Source organism: Myotis nattereri (genome assembly GCF_964212035.1).
Source record: "Myotis nattereri genome assembly, chromosome: 8".
In the NCBI taxonomy this organism is placed as follows: Eukaryota; Metazoa; Chordata; class Mammalia; order Chiroptera; family Vespertilionidae; genus Myotis; species Myotis nattereri.
Genome location: NC_138083.1, coordinates 87001530 through 87025474, shown reverse-complemented (window position 1 = coordinate 87025474; position 23945 = coordinate 87001530). Strand labels below are relative to the sequence as shown.

The 23945-nt window shown below is 39.0% G+C and overlaps 1 protein-coding gene across 1 annotated transcript in view; it reads right to left on the bottom strand.

The window, feature by feature from the left end:
• DCC (DCC netrin 1 receptor) overlaps positions 1 to 23945 on the bottom strand; it is a gene marked incomplete at both ends in the record, with an annotated part of 936944 nt that overhangs the window by 33335 nt on the left and 879664 nt on the right. Inside the window, 4 exons of the mRNA XM_081097320.1 lie at positions 880 to 1041; positions 6211 to 6327; positions 7690 to 7916; positions 14269 to 14431. Coding sequence (XP_080953446.1) covers positions 880 to 1041; positions 6211 to 6327; positions 7690 to 7916; positions 14269 to 14431 — 669 coding nt within the window. The remainder of the gene's footprint in view (positions 1 to 879; positions 1042 to 6210; positions 6328 to 7689; positions 7917 to 14268; positions 14432 to 23945) is intronic.

The window sequence follows — 23945 nt, the reverse complement described above, 5'->3', positions numbered from 1 at the left end:
TCAAAAGCAAAAATAATCCATTCAATAATATTTAAAAAGTGGACAGAGGCACTGAATGGACATTTTTCCAAAGAAGACACACAAACGGGCAACCGGTACATGACAAGGTGCTTGCCATCACCAATCCTCAGGGAGATGCAAATCAAAACCACAATGAGATATCACTTCACACCTTTTAGAATGGGTCTCATCGAAAGACAAAAGATGACACATGTTGGTGATGGGGCACTGTTGCTGGGAATGTACGCTGGTGTAAATACGATGGAAAACAGTACGGAGTTTCCGAAAAAATTAAAAACAGAACTACCAGTGGACCCAGCAATCCCACTTCTGGAAATACTTTATCCAATGGAAACAAATATCTATCTCATAGAGATAGCTGCACTTCCTTGTTCATCATAGCATCATTCACAATTGCCAAGATGTAAAATCAAGCTAAGTGTCCATCAATGGATGAATGAATAAAGAAGATGCGGTACTATATGTACAATGAATTTTTATTCAGCCTTGAGAAAGAAGGATGCACTGCCCTTTGTGACAACATGGATGGACCATGAGGACATTGTGCTAAATAAAATTCTAAGCACCCATCAAAGCGTCACTTTCCTGAAACATTGAACCTTTGCTTCCCATCATTCCTTATATTGTCAGTTAAGTGTACTGTGGAAAGAGATCCTAGAAAATCAGTCCAAAAGCACGAAGTAGGATCCAAAAGGAATGACTATGTTGGAAAAAAATTCTCCTACCCAGGTCATGGGTAAGTCAATCTTTCTAAGAGATAAGAACATCAAAATGCTACACCTTTGACAAGATACCCCATGGTAGTATTCATTGGTTCCCATTCAAAAACAAAAACAAAATCAAGAGGAAATACATTATACTGACTTTTTCCTGTTCCGAAACCTCGGTCCACTGACAGCGTTGGGAATGGCACAGGCCGGAGTGTGAACTGCGGGTGGGGGTATCCACACGTGGGAGACGGAAGGATTCCTGGGTACTGGGCACTTTCTAGAGTTGGCACAGGAATGGCACTCACAACAGCTGCAACACAAAGATATTAATTTTTTAATCCTATGTATTCACATGACTGGCCATGGAAGTGGCTATATTTTCACATCATTAAATCCATCCATGCTCTTCACAGTATCGTGTAGGTTCTTTACTTACCTCTTTCCATGAACTCCTTCGCTAGTAATTTTAGAAAAGACAACCCATTCCTCCAGCCTCTGACTACTAAGAAGCATTATCCTGAAGTTTAAAACTTCCCAGGGTTTCAAACAAAGGCATGATTAATCAAGCCACCACAGGACCACCTTAAGGCTCCCTGGGTTTTGTTTAACTGTCTTTTCTTATTTTTTCTCATAAGCCAGAACAATGGCATTAAAAATGTTGGGTTGTTCAGAAACTGAATCTATTGTATAGAGTGGGCTGAAGAAATGAGAATTTTCTGTTAATTCTGTGAAAGAACTTAACGCTTTTGAGAGAGAGAGTCTGGAAACCAAGGCTCTAAGAGTCAGAACCCCAAACCTGCGCAGGGTCTATTCACTGCACTGTTGCCTCATGTTGGCACCTCAAGCTCTGAATTGCTCTGTGACTATAAAAACAAACCTTCTCTTTTTCCTAGAGTCTTACTCGACATGAACGGTGGCCCTAACATGACTAGTAATTTATTTATTTTCATTATCTTAAAAATTATAATATAATGTATGTATATGATTTTAAACATATATAACTTTGAAGTTACTTTGTCACATAAATTCTTTGTTATCTCCAAGCCTGTGTTGGTGAAGTTTTATTCAACAAAAGGAAATGACTTCAACATATAATTAAAGTTGATTTTAACATAAACATTTAAGCTTCTTGATAAATAAAATAGGCCTTTTGCAACTGAGGTGATTGATAAGGCCCTAAATAACTGTGCTGATCAAACTGTAAATGTGCATTTTGGCAGGGTTGTGATTTCATGCAGTCATGTGGCAGATATTTAGCAAGCACTCATTCTGTGCTAGGTATTGAGCCATACAGTGTGTGAATATGAAGATGAATTAGGTAATTTGTTCCCTCCCATGTACTTCACAACCTGTTAGAGGAGGGATGATCTGGACTTGATTACCTAAGAAGATGGGGCAGAGCTTGCATACCATAATTAATGCCACAAAAGTGGTATAAAAGTGCTATTCAAATATGAGAAAAGAAATGATCATTTCTGAACGAGGTAATCAGAAAAGAGAGAATCTATGAGATCTGAAATCAGTATCTGCTCTCATCTTTGAAAGATGCACAGAACTCTGTTAGGTAGCGTTAGGCACTGGGTCATTCCAAAAGGAAAAACGTGTTCAGAAGGAAAAGCAAATAAAAGACAATGGATATTAGTGCACTGGCAATTAGTCTAGCTCAGTAAGAGACTAGGGTATGCATAACAGAGAAGGGCAGAGCCACAGGAACCTCGGAATGTAGACTCAAACCTGATATGCTGAGGAGTTTGTACTTGTTTATCTTGGTAGACACTGGGGAGCCATTGGAGAGATGTATGGAATGGAATGGAATGTTTAAGTCGTTTTAGGAAGAAATCTGGTAAGAGGGATGCAAAAGAGTCTGGAAGACACACTAGAGATAGGAAGAGTAATTATGAAGCTGTTTGGACAGTTCAGGTGTGAGGCCATAATGAATAGAATAAAAATATGACTGTTGGGAATGGGAAGGTAGCCAGGGATTCAAAAGCTATTGTGGAAGGAAAGTCAATGGGAATAGGAACTTACTGGATGCGAAAGTTATATGTGGGACAGAAAGGTGCACAAAGATTCTGAGACACAATGATTTTTGAAAAGAAAGCTAAGTTAGATTGGCACTGATAGAACTCAGTGACGAGAGGAAAGTGACTGGAGGGAGAAAAAACAGGGGCAGCTACATGTACACAGTCTCTCTTTGTAGTGAAATGAATGGGAAAAAAAGAACAATGGCTTCACAGAATATGACAGCTGGGAGCATAATGATTAGAGTGTAGTACTCTGAATCCAGACCTCTGCGTCCAAAGTCTGGCTCTGACACTTACTCACTGTGTGAATGCAAGCTACGTTCTTAAACTCTCCAAACCGCTGTTTGCTTATCAGTAAAACAGGAATAATAATACTGTCTACCCCATGAGTTGAACACTTGGCATTCGTTGTAAATTCCATATATGTTTTTGCACTTACTATGGTACAATGAGAGATATGATGTATAGAAGAGATATGATGGATAGCAAATAGAAAGAAGCAACCATTAATTCATTCACTTGAGTGAATTGTATCAATTGTGTGCCTACCATGTGCCAGGCTCTGTTCTGGTTATTGAGGACACAAAGTAATTAGAACAGGCGAAATCTCTGCTCTCATATAGATTGCATTAAGATATGGAAAACAAATAATAAATAAACACAAACATGTAAGTAGGATGGTCATACACAATAAAGGAAAATGAAGCAGAATGACCAAAGATGCTATGTTAGGCAATGGTCAGGGAAGTCCTGTTTGTGGTAGTGGCAGTTGAATACAGACTTGAACGATATGAGGGAATAACCATATAAATATCTACGAAAAGAGATTCCAAGCAAAGAGAACAGCAAGTGAAAAACCCCTGAGTTGGAAGGTGCATTATTGTCCAAAAAACAAAGAAAAGGACTATGTGGCTGAAATGGATTACAGACAGGAGTAGCAGGAGATGAAGTGAGGGATAAGGCCAGAGGGTGGATCACATGGTACCTTGTAAGACATGGTAAAAACATAGGATTTTGTTCTATATGTGATGGAAATCAAGAGGGGTAACACAAGGAATACCTTTCACTGTTTGTATATTGAAAGGCTAATGAGAAGTCAACTTACTGTAGGCTCAAGAGCTAAAGGGAAGAAAGTAGTTACAAGCTTATAGCTATAGTCTGTTATCTTTAATAGATAGTGGTGTGTAGGATATGGGCAGAGCAGTGAAAATGGAAAGCAGTGGTCAGATCTGGGACAAGTTTTGAAAGCAAGAACTAAAGATTAAATTTGGAGTGTGAGAAAATCAAAATGAAACTAAAGTTGAATGAGAGTAAATGAATCAATAGTGGTACCATGTATTAAATGGGGAAAATAGTAGGAGGATTGAGTTTGGAGTTGGGGAGAGGAATTATGGAAGAGCAAGGTTTTCATTTTGAACATAGATGGCTTGCTTATTAGATAGCCATTTGGAGATGTTGAGTGAGCATTTGTATAGAAGTTGATGTGGATGCTGGGAAGAGATTAAGCTGGTGATGACATTTGGGATTCATGCGCATTTACGTGGCATCAAGGCCATTGGTACTGGATCATCTGAGAAGCTAGTGTAGACAGACGAGAGAAGCTTGAAGACCAAGCCCTAGTGCACACTCTGACTCTTGGGATTGGGAAGAAGAGGGGGAACAAGTGAAGGATACTGAGAAGGAGCAGCCAGAGGGATAGGTAGGAAAGCAGGAGCATTTAGTATACTACAACTCAACTCAAAACATATTTCAGAACAAAGAGTGAGAAGCTGTGTCCAATTTTCCTGAGCATCTGAGAATTGATCATTTGATCAATGTGGAAATTATTGATAACCTTGGCAACCATGTTTCAATGGAGAGGGACTGGAAAAAAGGCCTTAAAATGAATAAGGAAGATTAAAAGAGGACAAAAGAAAGTATAGACAACTTTAAAGGAGCTTTTCAAGCAAGGAGAGGAGTGGAGCTTCAGGTGGAGGGGAAAGTGGTACCAAGGGAGGGTGCTATGTAAAACAGGAGTTGTGAGACAATAGTTGTGTGCTTATTGGAGTTATCATTTGGAGGAGAAACTGATGCTACAGAAAAGGGAGGGAGGGGGACAGAAGAGTCCCTAAGTGGGTAAGAAAGGGATATCCACAAGAGAAAGAGCCAGCCTTAGGTAAAAGTACAAATAGATTGACTCAATTTGATGGAAAGATAAGGATAGGATTTCTGAATGCTTCTCTTTTCTTACTGAAATAAGAACCAAGGAAATAGGTATCGGGAGTCTGAAAAGTGAGAACAGATATAAGACATTCATCTTACAAAGTGAAACAATGAATGACTACAGAAACGCAGTGGCATTTCCAAATAGATGGCAACTCACCTTGGATTTGTGGCCATAAATACCCAGTAAGCAGGGTATGATTTTTTTTTTCTAGAGTCAGCTATTAGGGTATGTGGTAAGAGTTGGCAGAGAAGCTGATTTAACTAGGGTTGTGTTTTTTCAGGTGACACAATCGGGAAGGAGGACCAAAGGAGATGAGGGTGTTTGCAAAGGACTAAAAATAATAAATGATGATGGATTAGAAACCGAGTTCGGATGAAAATGAGGACATGATGTGATGAGGTACACTGGAAACATGGCAAAGTTAATGGACTGGAGGTCACAGTGAAATTGAAGAATTGTTGGCAAGGGGGAAATCAAATAAGTGAGCAAGAAAGTAATAAGGTGCTGGAAAAACAGATGATAGAAACTGACATTTTGTAGGGGGTGTGATCATTGCTTTAGTGTGTGACATGGGATTGATATGTTGCAGTGGGAGAGAACCAATATCATTGCAGGTAACATAAGGGAACTAACAGTCTAGGGCACTGGATGGATTGTCTGCATGGGTATTGTAATTACCAAGATTGATCATAGAGGTAATTGAAAGGAAGGGGTCCCCAGATACTAATATCTTCAATAAATATGGGAGTATGACAGAAAACTTCAACAAGAAGGGGATAGTGAATGAGTATCTCTCAATACTTGCTTCAAGGGTGCTAGATTATTTGTTTAAAAATGGTACTTACTACATAATTTTAAAAACCTATGAAGGTAATCATTAGAATAAGTTCAATAATATTGACATAAATTTTAACTCTTTTTATGTCAATATATATATATATACACACACACATATATATGTATATATATATACATATATATGTGTATATATATGTATATATATATATTTACAATTTCTTAAATATGTAGCGGGTTGTTTGCCAGAACATTTCATTGTATATAACAAATGCAATAACAGAGTGAAAATTCTGACTTCTAATTATAAATAATACGGTTTTAGTCATTCTTCATGAAGTCCATTTACCCAGAAAGATCAGAAAAAACGTTAATCACTTTTTGATAATTGATATAGAAAAGATACAAAAAGAAACCACTTCATTTCCTCGGTGTGGCACCCATCTTGACTCACCAGGATTGTTGGACTGGGCATCCATAGGAATCATGAGTTTTGCCCGGGTGGCTCGGCGTGCAGCCAGTGACCTCTCCAGAGTGGACATGGAGCTCCCTGCTTCTTCAGTGTCCTGACCTAAAAGAAAAACAATACTCCTGAGAGACACACTTTCTTCAATGAGTCAACTTTTTATATCATTTCTAGCCAGACACACCAATGCCTTTTTCATTTTAATGTATTAAGTTGTAACATCTAATGTCTTGTGACCCAAGCAATATACCCTCATTAATAAAATTCACCTTAACCTCATTACCCAGAAAATAACATAGCCAGGATGAAGAGATAAGTAGGAGGAATAGGTAAATGTGTGTCCGAAATAGACTGTCCCACTCTAATCACTCAATCTCACTACGATGCTAGAGGATTAAAGAACAAATTATGACCTCAGCCTTGAGAGCCAAAAGTCTAGCTGGCCACAAGGAGGAATCTTCAAGTGTCACACTGTAGTGCTTAAGGGAACTAAAATGCATTTAATAACTGCATGTGACAGCAAAGTTAGAGACTCTGCGTGAGATATTATTTAAGGTCTAGAAAAGGAATACCCAAAAACTTATCATTGAAAATCAGTAACTGAAGTCCTTGTTAGACAGTCCAAAGCTGAGAAAGTATAGTTATTCAGTTACACATTTAAACAACTGAAATATTTTTATTTGGTTTAAAAACCATAGCTACTCATTCTACAAACATATCATGAGTAGACGAAGAGATTTTCTGATGAGAGCACTTGTTAATTATTCAACTTCCCATAAGCATTTCAAAAACATGAGGACCCACAGAAAGTGAAATACCTTACCACCAACTCTCTAGATTTCTCAGTTATACCTGAACACGGATTGTTCTGTATCATTTTATTAAACATTGGGCGTTTTCTTAAGATCACTTTGTACACCTACAGAGCCTTCAAATAGACTTCATCAAACTAGGCTAGTGATCATATCACATGATTGCATGGGGATGAGAGTTGATCTTCATGGTAATCGAGGCAAAGAAATAGAATTGTCAATGTTTTCACATTTCAAGTGTCCTTGATGTGATTTTTTAAAGCAAGGAATTGACAGCAAATTTATAATCAACTTCCAATTACCCACAGACACAGGGGAACTAAGAAGTGTACAATAGCTTCAGCTTTTATTGCCTTGACAAACGTTTTGTTCAAGATTTAACAAAAAGCAATCAATTCATTGAAGCTTCACATTTCAATGTTTCCCAATGGTATCACCTCCTACCTCTTAGAAGTTTCAAATAGCATGGCAATCATAAAAAGCAGGCAACAGGATGATGGGATAGAAAGTAAACCAGGTTAATCAACCACATGTATATCAGATTATTTGAACTATTGGTAAATAACTGCGAATTAGTGGGAAGGTTACCTCCACAAAAGAGGGAGTGGAGAACTCCCTGTGGGGTTCTTTTTCTGACGGCAGAGGAGAGAATTACCTGAATGAGAGGTGCTTTTGCTCCCCATTTGGGTTTCTGACTGGCTGTGACTGACTGGTGTGAGCTCTTGGCAACTTTGGATGGGGGTGTCCCTCCCGGTAGGGTCGGTGCCTGATGGCTTCTCGATGTTCTTCATCTCCATCTCCTCATGATGGATCCAAAGATCAGGGGGCCGCAGGTCCTTCTGGCTGCCCTTCCTTTTGCCAACACTGTGGGTGGCCCGTTTCCTATGGAACAGAATTAGAAGGCCAATGTGAGTGTCTTGCCTCCATGGCCCTCTCTCCTCTCTGTCAATTCAAGTTAGAAGCTGGGGAAGGAAACAGAAGCTCTTCCAGGAGGAAACCTGTGAAAGCCAGGAATTGGCAGGCTTGTGTTGGCCGCCTTTCCCCCTTTCCCAGGAGCATCACCACGTGGCAGGAGATGTGGTGCTGAATCCCTAGGGTCTCGGGGGCCTGCCAGGGAGCACCTCCCTTCAGCTCCCCCAGCTGCAAATCCGAGCCCATGCTGACAATGGGTTCGATGGAGCCATATGCCAGTCTTTGGAGCGAGGCATAAGGGAACTGACTGCAGCATCTGCTTAGGAGATACAGGAAGGAACTGCTTTGAAAAGGCAAATAGAAATAAAAAGGCCAGAGTCTGTGCCAACAGCCAAGGTAGAAGCTTAGAAGGAAGTCTACACCTCCGCTGTATAATTTAACGTGCGATCCGGAAGCTTCCTCTTTGTGGACAAAGGATCACATGGGGACGTTCTTAAGAGAAGAAAACGCTTTCCCCTTAGAGCCACTGAGTGTCTGGATTCAAACTCAGTAAGACCCATCCTTCTGAAAAGAGAAGAACACCCTTGGAAGTGTGATTCAAATGCCTCTTATTTGACTCAATAAGAATTTTGGCCCAGCCGGCATGGCTCAGTGGTTGAGCATCATCCTATGAACTGGGAGGTCATGGTTTGATTCCCAGTCAGGGCACATGCCCAGGTTGAGGGCTCCATCCCCAGTGTGCATCTTGCAGGAGGCAGCCAATCGATGATTCTCTTTCATCCTTGATGTTTCTCTCTCTCTCCCCCTTCCTCTCTGAAATCAATAAAAAATATATTTAAAAAAAGAATTTTGCAATCGTAAGTTTATTTTTTCAGTGGCTGTCTCTCCTTGGGCCTAGAGAGATTCAAATATTCTCTGCATGCTAAGGAAAGTGGCAGGATGCTCATGCTAGCCATTCTCTGCAGCAGGGGTGAGTAAACGATGGCCTGGAGGCAGACCTGCCCACTACCTGCTCTTGTAAATAAAGTTTTATTGGAACCCTGCAGAGCTCACTTCGCAGTGTAGTGTTGAATAGGTGCAACAAAGACCACAGGTCCTGCCAAGCCTAAAATATGTACTATTGGGCCTTTTCCAGAAAGTTTTCAACCTCTGTTCTACAGCTTTATATTTTTTAAAAATCTCCACTTGTCGGTTCTCCTACTTTTAAAATAATAATATCTCTTCATAAGGCAAACTTCAGACAGTTAAAATCTAACTTTGGTCACAAGCCCAGAGAAGTACCTCCTTCTCACATCCTTCACTCGCAGGGCTTTGCAAGAATAACTGTTTTTATCATCGCTAAACGGGTCTGACAAACCACTCTCAGGGAAAGCTCTTTGTAACCTTGCAAGGCCACGGGGAGTGGCTCTGTTTTCCCAACTACTGAATAAGATGCTTGCCCGTATTAGGTAATTAATAAATGTTTAATGGGGTGATCGGTTACATTTCCCTTCATAGTCTTTCCTTTGTCTTTCTCGAAGCATGCTGATGAGTGTAAAACACAATATCTACCTAGTAGTTTATGAGAAAAACAAGGCAGTGTTTCCTGCTCCAATATTTCCCCCCAAAGCACCTGCATTTTGCTGACTTCCTGGCAGCAAGGTCATACCGACTCCAGACAATTGCCCCTCTTTGACTATGTGTCAAGAACTCTGCTAAGTACTGGAAATGCAAAGATAGATGAGACATTGGGAGCTTAATAGATGTATGAAGAATGGCATGGCTCCTGGGAATTTCTGTGTTTGTGGACTAAGGAGCCTGCACTGGGACATGGTAGGTAGGAAAGCTGAAAAAGCAGAGGGGGCCAAATCACAGGAGGCTGTGCCTTCAATAGAAACATTTTTTAATAATAAAAGTAAGTCTGTGGGGACCTGCAGAAGGAGTTATAGCTCAGGACTCAACATTAATCAGATGTTACTTTGTATGATGCAGATCACATACTCAGCACATAGTAATTACTTGAATTAAATGATAAGAATTTTTATTATTGACAAAAGTATTTAAGATTTTTAAAAATTGATTTTTAGAGAGAGAGAGGAAAGGAGATGAGAGAGAAAAATATCAATGTGAGAGTGAAACATCCACTGGGGATCGAGTCAGCAACTGGGGCACGTGCCCTGACTGGAAATTGAATCGGCAACCTTTGGATGCAAGGAACAACACCCAAACAACTGAGCGACACGGGTCAGGGCTTAAAAATATTTTTTGCTAGGTTCTTCCTTGATTCTTTATTGGCTCACCCTGCATATAACCAATTATTACTAAAGGAGTTTCTTTTCTTTTCACTTTTAATCGGTATGCTGGGGAAGTGAATAGGTAAGAACCAACAATGATTGAGTATACATTTTATTTGAATGTGCCCTTCCAAGAAATACAAGACTAATATCATTTCAGAGGTCCTTTTGCCACATTATAATGAATTAGTAAGTTCAAGTTCCCATTCTGTGCTTAGGAATCCTTTGCTCAAATTGTTCACAAGAGGCAGTCATAGAGCTCTGTACTAATTCTCTTGGACACACAGCCATGTATCCAAGATCTGAAAGGAGATTGAGGTGGGAACACTGACCACTGGGAATTTAGGGAGGGCTGTGGGCAGAAAGAAGACCTGAACGGAGGTGAAAAATGATTATAGTTTAAGTAGGAAGAATATGTTGGGAAGTATAAACACCTGACCTGAACCCTCCATCCAAATCCTGCCCAAAGGTTTCTAATTCTCTATAGAGATTATTTTTATTCTACTAACTGCTATTAAAAACAAAAAATGTATTAGAAACCAAGGGAAAATGTGCCTTAGATTCTCAAATAAACCTGGATTTTCTGAGATGGAATTAAGATATTTTGGGGTGCTAAGTGGTTGAGAGTTAAAAATCTCTGTGTGGTAGATACTGAAAAATGACAAAAATGTTAAAACTTTGAAAATCAGCACAAATGACCTAGAGTAGTTAAGATAGAGTAGATTTCCTTTAAGAGTGTAAACATTTGATCCTGAGTAATGAAAGTAATTATTTTGGTCAGGATTTGAATGCATGCTAATATGGAAAACTTGCTGTGTGCCTGACAAATTAAATAGGAGGTGTTAAATTTTATTTACATATTCAAATTTAATGTATTCAGACAAATTGTTGATCATCTACATATGTGATAACTATGTGCCTTGGATTCCCAGGATATTCTCAATGTCAAATACATTATCTTTAGTACCTATGGATACATTGTGACTTATCAAACCATGTTGTATATTTTGGCCAGAAAAATGTTATGGCTTTAATAAGAACACAGAACACCCCATATCAAGTAAAGCTTTCATGAAATACTTTTTCTATATTATGACATTCTATAATCTCACTAATTCTAAATGTGTAAAAGGAATCTCTTCAAAGTAGCACACCATTTTAAATTAATAATTAAGAAGAAATAAAAAATTATTTTTATTTCATATTTGTTTGAAGCTAAATGCTGCTATGTGTTTCTATAATATAGTAGTATCTCATGGGGAATTTCAGTGTTTATAGGTAGAGGGGATGATAAAAAGTATTTAGTCCTATTTCTCATTTGAGGAAACTAAGAGGAATTAGCTCTGCCCTTAGGTTTAATTAAATACCATTGATTTAATTACATGAGTGGTAGAATCAGAACTAGATCTTGGGTTCTAACTTCTGTTAGTTATTTTATATCGTAACAAATAAAATCTTACAAACTAGAATGTGAGTCAATCAGATAACAGACCTCATTATTATATATGAGGTCTATATGATAAACTATATGAATATGATTAACCATGAATAAAATGCATAGGCATTGACTTGAATGAGATATTACTGATAGTATACACACATATGTTTCAAATCAATTTGAATGTAATTCACGTCCCCCAAGAAAACTTACATTCTCAACACTTCCAGATAGAGAGATAATGAAGAAGCCCATGAATTGGTTCCCTATTTCACCTTATTAATTACATTAAACTCCCATTTTTTTTTTCCTGAGAGCCCTATAAGGGGCAATATTTCTGTTTCAAATTGGAATTGATTTTGCTTTCATCTGCATTACTTAATTTGTTCTAAAAGGCTCAATGGTAGTGGGGTAGGAGTCCTCAATGAAATCAAGAAAAACTAATTTAAAACTCAGAAATATCTAGATGGAGAAACTTTTTTCTCCCTTTCCTGTTAACATATACAAAGAGACAAAAATGAACGGCAATGGTCTGTGACTGAAGAAAGGTATATGCATAAACATGGTGAAAATGTGCCAAATAAATACTGTGAGACTTTGGGAGGAAAAGGAGGCAGTAAGTGCAGGAACTTACAATTTACTTTCTTTGGGTTTTCAGTTATTAATGGAATGGTTTGTTCTTTTGTTCATTCCCTAATTTTAAAAACAAGTCATATACAGAGCTCAGCCTCTACTCATTCTAAAAAAAATCTTTAAGTTTTTACCAAGGTGCTTAGTGTGGAATTTAAGATAATTTGAGAGTTTCTCTAAATAGTATCAAATCCCACTTTTGCACATTGAGAAGACTGCCATTTTCTCTCCGCATGAACAAAATATGTCCAGTATTCCAGTTCATTAGGTCAATATCACCCTCAAATATCCTTCTTGCAATGATAAAAATGGAAAACAACACAAAATACCATGCTACAGATGTTTGAGCTGGCAAATTTAATTTTGCGAATTCACTGATGTTTTTAAAACTATCATGACACAGGCTAAGTTGGGTATGGTATCCTCCCCACTTCCCCTATTGTGGCTCTTCCTCCGCTCTGCCTCAGATGCCCAATGCCATGATGTCCCACCAATCTACACTTGCACAACCCCTTTCTCAGGAATGCTGGGCCAAGAGATTGTTTAATGTTTTATTCAAGTACCTTTCTCCCCCCTCCACCTCCACTCCAGAGCCTTACTAAGTGCCCAGCACTCCGGAAACTCTGTGGGTGACCATCAATTCCCAGAATGCTCATGTATAAGACTGGTCTTATTAAGCTCAATTTTCTGATTTCTTGTTTGGACACAATGCACCAGCACACCAGTTTCAAGATAATCAGTCAGATGGATGGAGCTATATACCAAATTTTCCCTGCAAAGATATAAATTAAATACAATGACTGCATCTATATCCTCCTATGTAACATTCTTCAATATGTACATATTCCTTATCCTGTTTCTAATCACCTCACTTCAAGATGCTGGAAGAGTCACTACAGATCAACAAGTACAGTCACAGGATTTGTCCAGAGAGAAAGGCTGAGATATTAGCAAGGGAAGAGGGAAAATTATTTGCTAGAGAATCTCTCTTAAAACTTTGAAAATCAGTGCAGTGACCTATATATAGTAGTTAAAGTGGAGTAGACTTCATTTAGGAGGTTAAACATTTGCTCCTCAGTACAGAAAAATGCCATGCCAGAAAAAAAAAATAACAAGGGGAGAGCCTACGGTAGCCAATCCAGTAAGACAGTCAGGTGAAAAAGTACTCAATTGGCAAGGATGCAGAGAACAACCAGGAGGTTACTGCTGACTCCCACAACGGACTGGCTGGCACCAGGTTAATATGCTGGTTAGGGGGCATTGCTAGAAGGGGAAAAGTGGAATGAAAACAACCTTTCCACTCCACACTCTGTACTTTGATGTCTCAAGCTCTGCTTGTGCTAGAACCTAGAGCTGCATAATATGAAAATACTTTAAAACCCCTCAATTATTACTATTTTCTGGAATCAGCATAGCCAGGAAATAGGAACCGTCTTGAATTCCCGACTCTCTCCCCCTCCCTAACTTCTGCCTCCAAAATAAACACTCTCTAGTATTGCAACTGCATTGTGTTTGGTATTCTGCAGATAGTTATTCATGCAACAAGCATTGATTAACTGCCTACCGGCCTCCTTGCCAAAAATGATAAACACTTTTAGAGGAACACACATCTTCACCCCTTTACAGATAATTGCAGAGAGGGCCATAAGTAGGGACATGGTGAAGCCCATTCTCTAAGTGCGACTTCGGGAACACCTGCTGTCACTGGAAAGAAAGAATCTGGCCTCAAGAAGTAAAATAAAACAGAAATGCAAAGTGGGTCTGCAGGATTCTACTATTCAGGCTGCAAGTCTAGCCCTCACCCAGTTCAGTTAATGGGCCTGGACTGGACAAAAGGCAAGGTCTTGCCCAGGCCAGGAGATAAGGAACATGTGTGAATTATGAAAGAGCAAGGAAGAGAGCCTTCAAAAATAGAACTCAAAAGGATGGTAGTTGGGTCAAGCGTGGACTTCTCTCCCTTTGGGAACCAGCTGTTACCTACTTTCTCTGCTGGGCTGAAGAGCGCCGGGTGCAAGTCACGGCCACGATCGCCACCACCAGCACCGTGATGATGCCAACGGTGACCACAATGATCACCAGCAGGTTGCTGTTCTTCTGAGGAGTGACGCTGCCATGAGGGGGGTGCATCTGGCCAATGGGTGGTTCTGGGAAAAGACAGGCAAATGGAGGTCAGGTTTAGGGAGACATGGCAGCCGAGTGTTTATCCATCTCTGTTAAGGATGTGAAGAGTTCCTGTTGTTCTGGGAATGGCTTAAACTGAGAACAAAGCAATGAAAACGGAGAAGAAAGATCTAAATTATCTACCCAAGATAAATGAAAGCTATGCCCACACAAAATCCTATACAATAGCTTTCAGAGTGACATTCAAAACAGCCAAAAGTGGAAACCCAAATGCCCATCAACTGATGAATGGATAAACAGGTGTGGTCTATCCACACAATGGAACACTATCCAGCCATAAAAAAGGAAGGAAGTACTGATACATGGTACAACATGCATGTACCTTAAAAACGTCATGCTAAGTGAGAGAAGCCAGACACAAAAGGCCACATGTTGTATAATTCCACTTATATGAAATATCTAGATAGGCCAATCTATAGAGAGGAAAGCATATTAGAGTTTGGCAGCAGGTAGGGGGAGAAGTGAATAGGGAAATACTGGGAATGGGTACAGGTTTCCCTTTGGGGCAATGAAAATGTTCTGGAATTACATGGTGGTGGTGGTACCACCTGTGAATATAACGAAAAAGTACTGAACTGTGCATTTTAAAAGGGAGGATTTAAGTTATATGAATTTTATCTGAATTTTAAAAAAGCATTTCACTATCATCGTGACTAGAAAGAGGGAGGGGAGGAGGAATGCTGCTTAGTTCTATAAGAATTCCAGTGGGACAGGAACCAGAGAAAGCTATGCTTTATAAAAAAGGCGATTTATTTGGTACTATGAAAGATGAACTGTTTGGCACCTATCACTCACGATTTACCTCCATTCCCTTTAAGAAGCTATCTATAAAGCACACTTAATTTTCAACCTGTCGAGAGTGTATGAATCCCATTTAAAAGCAGCCCATGGGTTTGAAAAAGAGTCATAGAGTCCTGATATGAACATTGTCTTGTGTCGCAACAGTACCACATGGTAGACAATATTTAGGCAAAAAATAATAGACTAATAAGACAGTTTTGATAATTTGCTTATGTAAATAAGAATAGCTAATTGACCTTCTAAATTATTTTCTTTAAACCCAAGTCAAAGATCAGTCAATCTAATGAACAAAATTGATCCAGAGGCATGAAAGCATGGAACAGACTGTAGAATCTCAGAGGAAAGGCGGGTGGGGTGGGTGGGTGGGTGGGAAGAGACCAACCAATAAACTTGTATGCATATATGCATAGCCCATGGGCACGAACAATAGGAGGATGAAGGCCTGGGTGGGGTGTGGGGGCAGGCTATAAGGGGTCAATGGGAGAAAACAGGGGACATAATGTAATACATTCAATAAAGATTTATAAAAAAGAAATACCATGTTCTATGTCATGTTTATCATTTAAAGCTACACATTTATAAAAAATAAATATTAGACTACAACTTTATTTATAAATTAATTTAGAAAGTTGCAGAAAGCAATGACTTTGGATATTTTCCCAGACCTAAGTTTGAAAGTATTTCTTTAATAACCTATCTTAGCTTCCTACACCCCTTGAGCAAAATGTTTAGGCCTTTTGCACGTCAATGTTTCTTTTTCCTGTAAAATGAGAATAATACTTATTGGATACAGTTACTGTCATAATTAAAGAAAACATATACAATGTACCAAGCAACCTTTCAGTGCCTGACACAGAGTAAGTGCTTATAATATCACTAGAGGCCCAGTGGATGAAATTCATGCACTCGGGAGGGGGTCCCCCAGCCTGTGCCCTCTCACAGTGTGGGAGCCCCGTGACTGATCACCCCAAAGAGATAGGACCTGCTCACCCATCTAGGGTCCTCAATGGATTGCCCCAAAGAGGTAGGCCAGAGCCGTGGGCCCCGCCTCCACACGGCACACGCAGTGCCAAGCCCCCGTCCACCCACGTGCTCATGCAGCCCCACCCACCCGCACGTGTCCGCTGCACACGCAGCCTCCTCATGATCGCTCCTTGCGACATGAGGGCGTCTTGGTGTGAGGGCGTGATGATCACATAGGCGTTTATTAATAGGATTGTACTACTGAAATCTATATATAGACTGGTAGCTATGCTGCAAAATGATCACCAGGGGGCAGACACTCAATCCAGGAGCTGCTGAGCTGTGGTGACTTGGCAGTGGCAGTTCCCAGGTGACACACCCCAGAATTGGGCTCCCTCCTCTCTGGTTCTGGGGTGTGTCACCTGCCAGAGACCCCCGCTCACTTCAGACACCCTTTGAACCCTGGCGCTGCCCCAGCTGTGGCCGGCCAGGGAGGGACGGAAGGAGGTTGGCTCCAGGGCATGTCTGGACGACTTGCCCAGTCCTGCCCCAACAACCACCTTCTAATTAATTACCTTTCAATGTGCACGGATCTGTGCACCAGGGCACTAGTATTAAATAAATGTTGCCTAATTAATAACATCCTATACCATTTGTGGACATCCAAATTTCAAAATTTTTATAAATAATCCTCAATGTAAAAGATAAATGAACTAAAAAATGAATATAACCACCAACCCAATACTTGACTTAAAATCAAAACACTATCGACAAGTTATCTAAGAATCACTGCTTTTTTGAAAAGACATTCACCTATAGTTAAATAAATTATTGTTGATTCATTATTATTGGAAAAATAATTAGCGCTTGTGTTATAAATTGAATGTCAGGGAGACAGGGGACTCCCCAAAAGTTTTTAATAGCACTATCTTGTTAAAAGATTCTGATTATAAAAGAAAGACATAGGATTTCCTTGAAATAATTTTACATTTACTACAAAGAAATGGGGCTAGTAATGACAGGTCAGAACTTTCTGTATCATAGTTTTACTTACAACTTAAAAAGTCACTTTACAGTGGTGTCTCAATATGCCCTTTCTGTGTTTAATAAACTAATTGACTGTCATGAATTCACCTTTTATGTGAGAGTTTAGAATGGAGACAGTTGGGGATTTCATGGATTTTTGTTAGCATGGCTTAAATGTAAAGAGTTCATCATTTCTCATAAAGTTGGTTTGAGTTGTACACGGCAGTATGCCTTATGCACATTTTTAAAAGCCTTGTAAACTAGAATCTTTCGAATTTCTATTCTCTTTCTCTCTATTCAGGAAGACAACATGCTTCAAGTAAAAAAATAGGACTGCTGAGCATCAGAGAGATTATACTGAGATCATTTTCCTCAGAGAGTTAGGGTTCATGAGAACTTTCAAATAAATCTTTCATTTCAGTCCTTAATGGCTTCTTCATAAAAGTTCCATCAGTTTAAAAGTTGGCATTTGAGGTCTTGTATTAATTTCCCAATCTCAATTCAAAAGCTGAGTAATCAGATTATCAGACATCAAACCATCAGTTAAGAAAGTCAAGTTCGATGGTATCTCTGGATATAGCTGATCCTCATTATTTGGGGGAGTTGTAGTTTATGAAGTTGCCACAAACACTGAATTAGAGGATACTAAGTATTGCTTGTAAAGGAAATACAGGATTAGATTCCTGTATTCCCCCTGGTTACAACATTTTTATCAACCAATTAATATAAAACCTTGTTTTATGTGTGTTTCTGTTTAAAAACACCTTATTTAATAATAATGTTGATTCATTACATTGAACTCACAGCCGACAGCACCATAACGCATGCCTAATTGGAGTTTAATCAACACATATTTCCCCCAAAAGGCACATCACAGCGTTTTGAGCAGTAAGAGCATAGACACCATTCAGCACCACATTTAGGGGTCACTTTATACAGTAAAACCACCAACAAAAAATACAAAAATTAACAAAATTGGCACAAAATACATATATCACAGAAAGGACCCTCATTTACGGTCTGAGCGCTGGAACAAGGCCGCGTGTCTCCTTGTCCCATATCAGCTGAGTTTGTGAGTACTGGGCTGCTCATGTATTCAACATGTTCACGAATGACCATAAAAGCATTGCAAGCATTGAATGGGGGGTTAAACATGCATTTTAGCAAGAAGGTGAATTCACAAATACAGAATCTGTGAGTAATGATGATTCACCATATATTTAAACACATCGAAAGGCTACTCCAAATTAGGAAGATTTTTGAAGTTCACAAATCTAGATTCGTGCAGTTCAGAGTTCTGGGAGACAGCCTGACTCAGAAGGGGCAAGGTGACATTTACCACCTCCCAGGCTCAGAGGGGAAGCTGCCTGGTGTGACTCAAAGGCTTGCAAATATCCTCCCCGACACTGTGATTACTTCGCAAGATAATGGATGCAACACACTGACCTCAGGCCCCGCACAGAGAGTTGGCACTCAACAGACATCATGATGCGGCTCAGTTATTTCATTCTGTGTAAGTTTTTCAAATTAAAGAAAAAGATATTCCTCAGAGTGAAGGTAAGGGAGGGTGGAGGTAAGGGGGAGAGATCAAACAAAGGACTTATATGCAAGCATATAGGCCTAACCAATGGACACAGACCACAGGGGGGTGAGGGCATGAGTGGTGGGGATAGGGGGTATCGTGGGGATAAGGACACATATGTAATAACTTAATCAATAAAAAAATAAAAAAAAATTAAAAAAGGAAAAGATAGGATACTATGCATCTATTTCTGATGTTAGCATAAGATGTGGGTATCCAGGATCTGAGTAAGCCAGATCTGACTGTTTCACTGAAAACAGTGAGAAAGGAATCCATTTTCTTTTAAATCACATGAACATTCCATTTAGCTTTTACTTTCATGATGTTTGATCACCATCAGTGATTTCACACTTTTTCTATTAAATTTAATAAAAGCAAACACATATATTTTATAATCTGATGGGTTTAAAGTTTTGGTAATGATTAGGAAAATTCATTCATTTTTATAATACTTTGTAAGCTTTTAAAAACATTTTATGTTTATCATATTTGCCCTCAAAAACTCTGCCAGAAGCTCACTGGTAGACCCGTACTCTGAGTGCTTGATTCTCTTATAGAAAGCAAAGCCAAGTATTGAATATGAGAGTCCTGGCTCCTATTTTTGAGGACCTGGTCCCATTGCCACAATGGCTGGGCCCTAATAGCTACACACTGTCAAGAGGCAGGTAAACAATGCGAACATTAGGTTCACCTGCCCAGTTCTGAGGAGAGACGATCCAATGAGAGTTTCTAGTTCAGGACTGAACTTCTCTCCTACAGCTTCAGGCTTCCCTGGTAACAGTTTTATTATTAGAACACTTTGAACTCAATATATGTCTTAAACATTTTATCGGTCTTTGAATTTGAATTGAAATTCACATGGTATTGATTTTTTTCCGAGCATTTTCCTCTGAAATAAGTTGCCATAGAGTCATTAGCTGGAAGAGATCGCACAGATAATCTAGCTCAATGTTTTCTACAATAAACTATTAATTAGCATTATGGGGGGGAAATTTCCTTAGTCAATTAAGTTAGAAAACATATTTTTTCCTCAAATCTCAGAATTTTGAACATGCTTATCTGAACCGTGCATTGCCAGGAGAGATTGGGCAGGAATGTTAGAGAATGTATCCGATTATTCCATAAGCATGAATGGAAGATCCAGTTAGGTGCTGTGGATATGATGTTGTGATCAAAACATGAATGGACCTTGGAGGGCATTATGCTAAGAGACATAAGTCACGCAGAGAAAGACAAATGCTGTATGAATCACTTATATGTAGAATCTTAAAAAGCTGAACTCATTGAAGTAGAGACTAGAATGATAGTTACCAGGGGCTAGGGGCTTGGGGAAAATGAGGAGATGGTCAAAAAGTACAAACTTCTAGTTATAAGATGAATACATTCTGCAGACACAATGTACAGCATGGTGATTATGTGGATATATGGCATTATATACTTGAAGTTGCAAAAATAAAGAAAAAAGTTGCTAAGAGACTTTAATGTTCTTATTACATAAAATGGTAATTATGTGATGTGAGGGAGGTGTTAGCTAAGCTATAATGGTCAACATTTTGCAATATCTAAGTATATCAAATCAACACATTGTACACCTTCAATTTACACTATGTTATATATGTCAATCATAACTCAATAAGCCTTGGGGTCATAAAAGTATTCAAGCATGCAAAAATAAACTATTTGAGATGAAAAGCATCTAATTTTCATGTAGCCATAGGCCTGCCTAACTAGTTGGACCAGAGAAAGAAAAAAAGATGTTACATGTTAAGTGACCTGTCTTTTTGTTTCCTAAAACATGTGCCCTGTCTGGGTCACTGTGACATGAATAGCAAGTCAGGTTACTTTTCCCCTGGGATAAAAGTGGAGCTGTTAGAAAGGAGTTCTGAAAACTGTTTCTGAGCTATTTTTCTGGTAGAGTGGAGAGGGAATAACATTCAGGCTATGGAACTATTAGTAAGTATTTGTAGGTTCACACCCATTGTTTCACAATAATTGGGGTGCCACTGTCTTTTTGTATATTGTGTGGTCTGAGAACAATTTTCAAATGAGAATATTGTGATTATTCTCCACCTACCTTCCCCCCCTCAAACAAAACAAAACAAAACAAAAAACACACAAAAAAAACCAGAGTCATGATTTTTTTTGACCCCACGGCGTTTACTACTTACTGGAAAAGATATAGTGAACAAATCATGAAGCAACTAAACATAAAATTACAACTGTAATTGGTGTTTAAAACAAAAGTGAAGTTTACATAGAAAGATGTAATATGAGGACAAAATGGTCATTGGAGGAGGAGGGAGGAGATAAAAGGCCTCACTACAGAAGTATCATTTGGGCTGAACACAGGGCATTGCTAGGAGTTAGTTCCTATTTCTCTACAAGGGTAATGAGAGCAGGTCTGGAACATTGGAAGCAAAAGGGAAATGACACAAAAGGAGAGTAGAACGAGAAATAGGACCCAGTTTATAGAGCTTTGTAGATCACGGTCAATTACCCTAAATGGAATCACAGAGCATTTAAAGGTTTCAGAAAGGAACAGACTTGATTTGTATGAAGAAGACATCTCTCCCTGCTGCGTGGACCAGGGCTGGTGGTGAAAGCAGAGAGGCCAGCAGAGACAATATTGAATTTCTCCAGGTGAGAGAAGATGCTAGCTTGAACTGAGATGGTGGCCATTACAATCAGACAAAGTAGACAGTTACCCAATATAATTTGAAAGTAAATGAACAAAGCAGATTGCATGTGGGAGAGTTAAGGAAGGAAGTGTCAGCTTCAGGGTTAAGTAATAGTCCTTATGCCTGAGATGAGGGAGAGGAAGTTAGGGCAGGCTCAGTGAGGGCAGACCAATGTTCAGTCTTGAATATGTCAGGGTGGAGATCTTTAGTCATTACAAAGAGGCAGCTAGAGTTTGGCAGTTGGCACACAGATGGAATGTGAATGGAATAGATGTTGTTATATTGACCTCAACCTTTAAAAATGACTCCACTTTTATTGCAGGGGAAAAGTAACCTGAGTTGCTATTCACGCCCATAGATGGAATCCTGGGAGTGGATGCAATCACCAGAATAAAGAGTATAGCTTGAGCAGAGAAGCTCTCAGAAGACTCAGATCTAGTGCTGAAGCAGAAGGGGAGGACCTGGACAAAGAGAAATGAAAGGCCAATCTTCTTTTTTCTCAGAGCTTCTCATGGGACCCGTGTACACTTGAACAACTTTTGGGGAATAGTCATCTAGATCAGTGATTTTCAACTGGGAAGATTGTGCCCCCTCCCTTTCCCCCTAAGCCAGTGGTTCTCAACCTTCCTAATGCCGCGACCCTTTAATACAGTTCCTCATGTTGTGGTGACCCCCAACCATAAAATTATTTTCGTTGCTACTTCATAACTGTCACTTTGCTACTGTTATGAATCATAAATATCTGATATGCAGGATGTACTTTCATTGTTACAAATTGAACATAATCAAAGCTTAGTGATTAATCACAAAAACAATATGTAATTATATATGTGTTTTCTGATGGTCTTAGGCGACACCTGTGAAAGGGTCGTTCGACCCCCAAAGGGGTCGCGACCCACAGGTTGAGAACCGCTGCCCTAAGGGGAAATTTGGCAATGTCCAGAGGCATTTTTGGTTGTTACCTGGAAGGGGGAAATATGACTGGCATTTAATGGATACAGGCTAGGGATGCTGCTCAACATCCTACAATGCAAATGTACAGGACAGGTCTCAGAACAAAAGATTATCCAGGCCCCAGTGGCAATAGTTTGGAGGTTGAGAAATCCTGACCAGCTTAATAGGTCCTATTTCAGATGAAAAACTGAAATCCAAAGAGTTTCAGTGACATGACCGCCAGTCCTAATCCCTGGCAAAGTCATTCTAGAACCTGGTTTTGGGATTTGTCTGGGATCCTTAAGATCATTTGGGATAGATATCGGTGGGCAGGTCCTTTTGTAGACTAAAACCTGAGACCCTGGACCATTTCATTGATCTTTCCACAGGAAAAACAACTGTAAAATTTTATCTCTGGACCTTGCCTTTGGCATTCAGAAGTCTGTTGAATGTTTTATAAACAGCTTACCAACCTATGTTGATCATTTCATGCAAACATGGAAAGAGCTTTTGTGTGTATTTTATTTAGATTAGTTTAAGTGGTATTGAGTTCTGAAAAGAATAAAAGTTTTCTAAAACTACAGGACAAATCATGGTATTTTCTCCTAAACACAGTGTACAAGGCGTGTTTTGCAGACTATCTAATATGCTTCTGAATATTCAAAAATTAATAACATTGATTTTTAAATAACACTTCACCAAAGTATCAACATAGTTTTCAACATAATTTTAATTTAGTTTTTAAAGGTTGAGGTCAATATAACAACATTTTTTTGTCGGGTTCATAGATTTCTTAACTAAAGTTACTAATTTTTAAATTATTGGAGGAGCAACCAACAAAAATAAACTGGTGATTTATCATCCTCACTAAGAAAAACATGATGTAATTGAAGTAATTTTCACTATTCTTGTCATTCATACAAACATAAACTACAAAGTCACATTTTACAGAAGTTGAAGATGTTTCTGATTTAAAAATGGGGACTATAATTCAAAACCGAATGCCTCATAAAAATAAAATACTACCATATCACCACATATTGGCTTTGAGTCTACTTGTCATCATAAAATAATTTGGAGACCTCTTCAGTATCCTCAATTTAATTAAGCGCTTCCAACTACAACAGTAAACATGAATTATATCTTTGTTTTTCTTTGTTTGAATTCCACTTTAAAAGGGTGACATGCTGTAGGAGAAAGTAAATGATTGGCTAGGTCTAAATTTGTTTGCACCTGGCTTGAGTGTCCTGACAATAAGCCATTATTCTCTTACAAGGCATTGAAGGATGAATCCAGCAAGGTAGGGAAAGAGAAAACCTCCATAATCCCATCACTCTAAGAGGAGAGGTATGAAATTGGCATTATATGTAAGGTTCAAAAACTCAAATTTTAAAGTGTTCTCATTGATACAGCCTACCTTTTAAAGATGGGGTGGGGTTAGAGTTTTATCAGTCAGGGTATCATTTGTCCATCTAATTGGAAAATATATCCCCT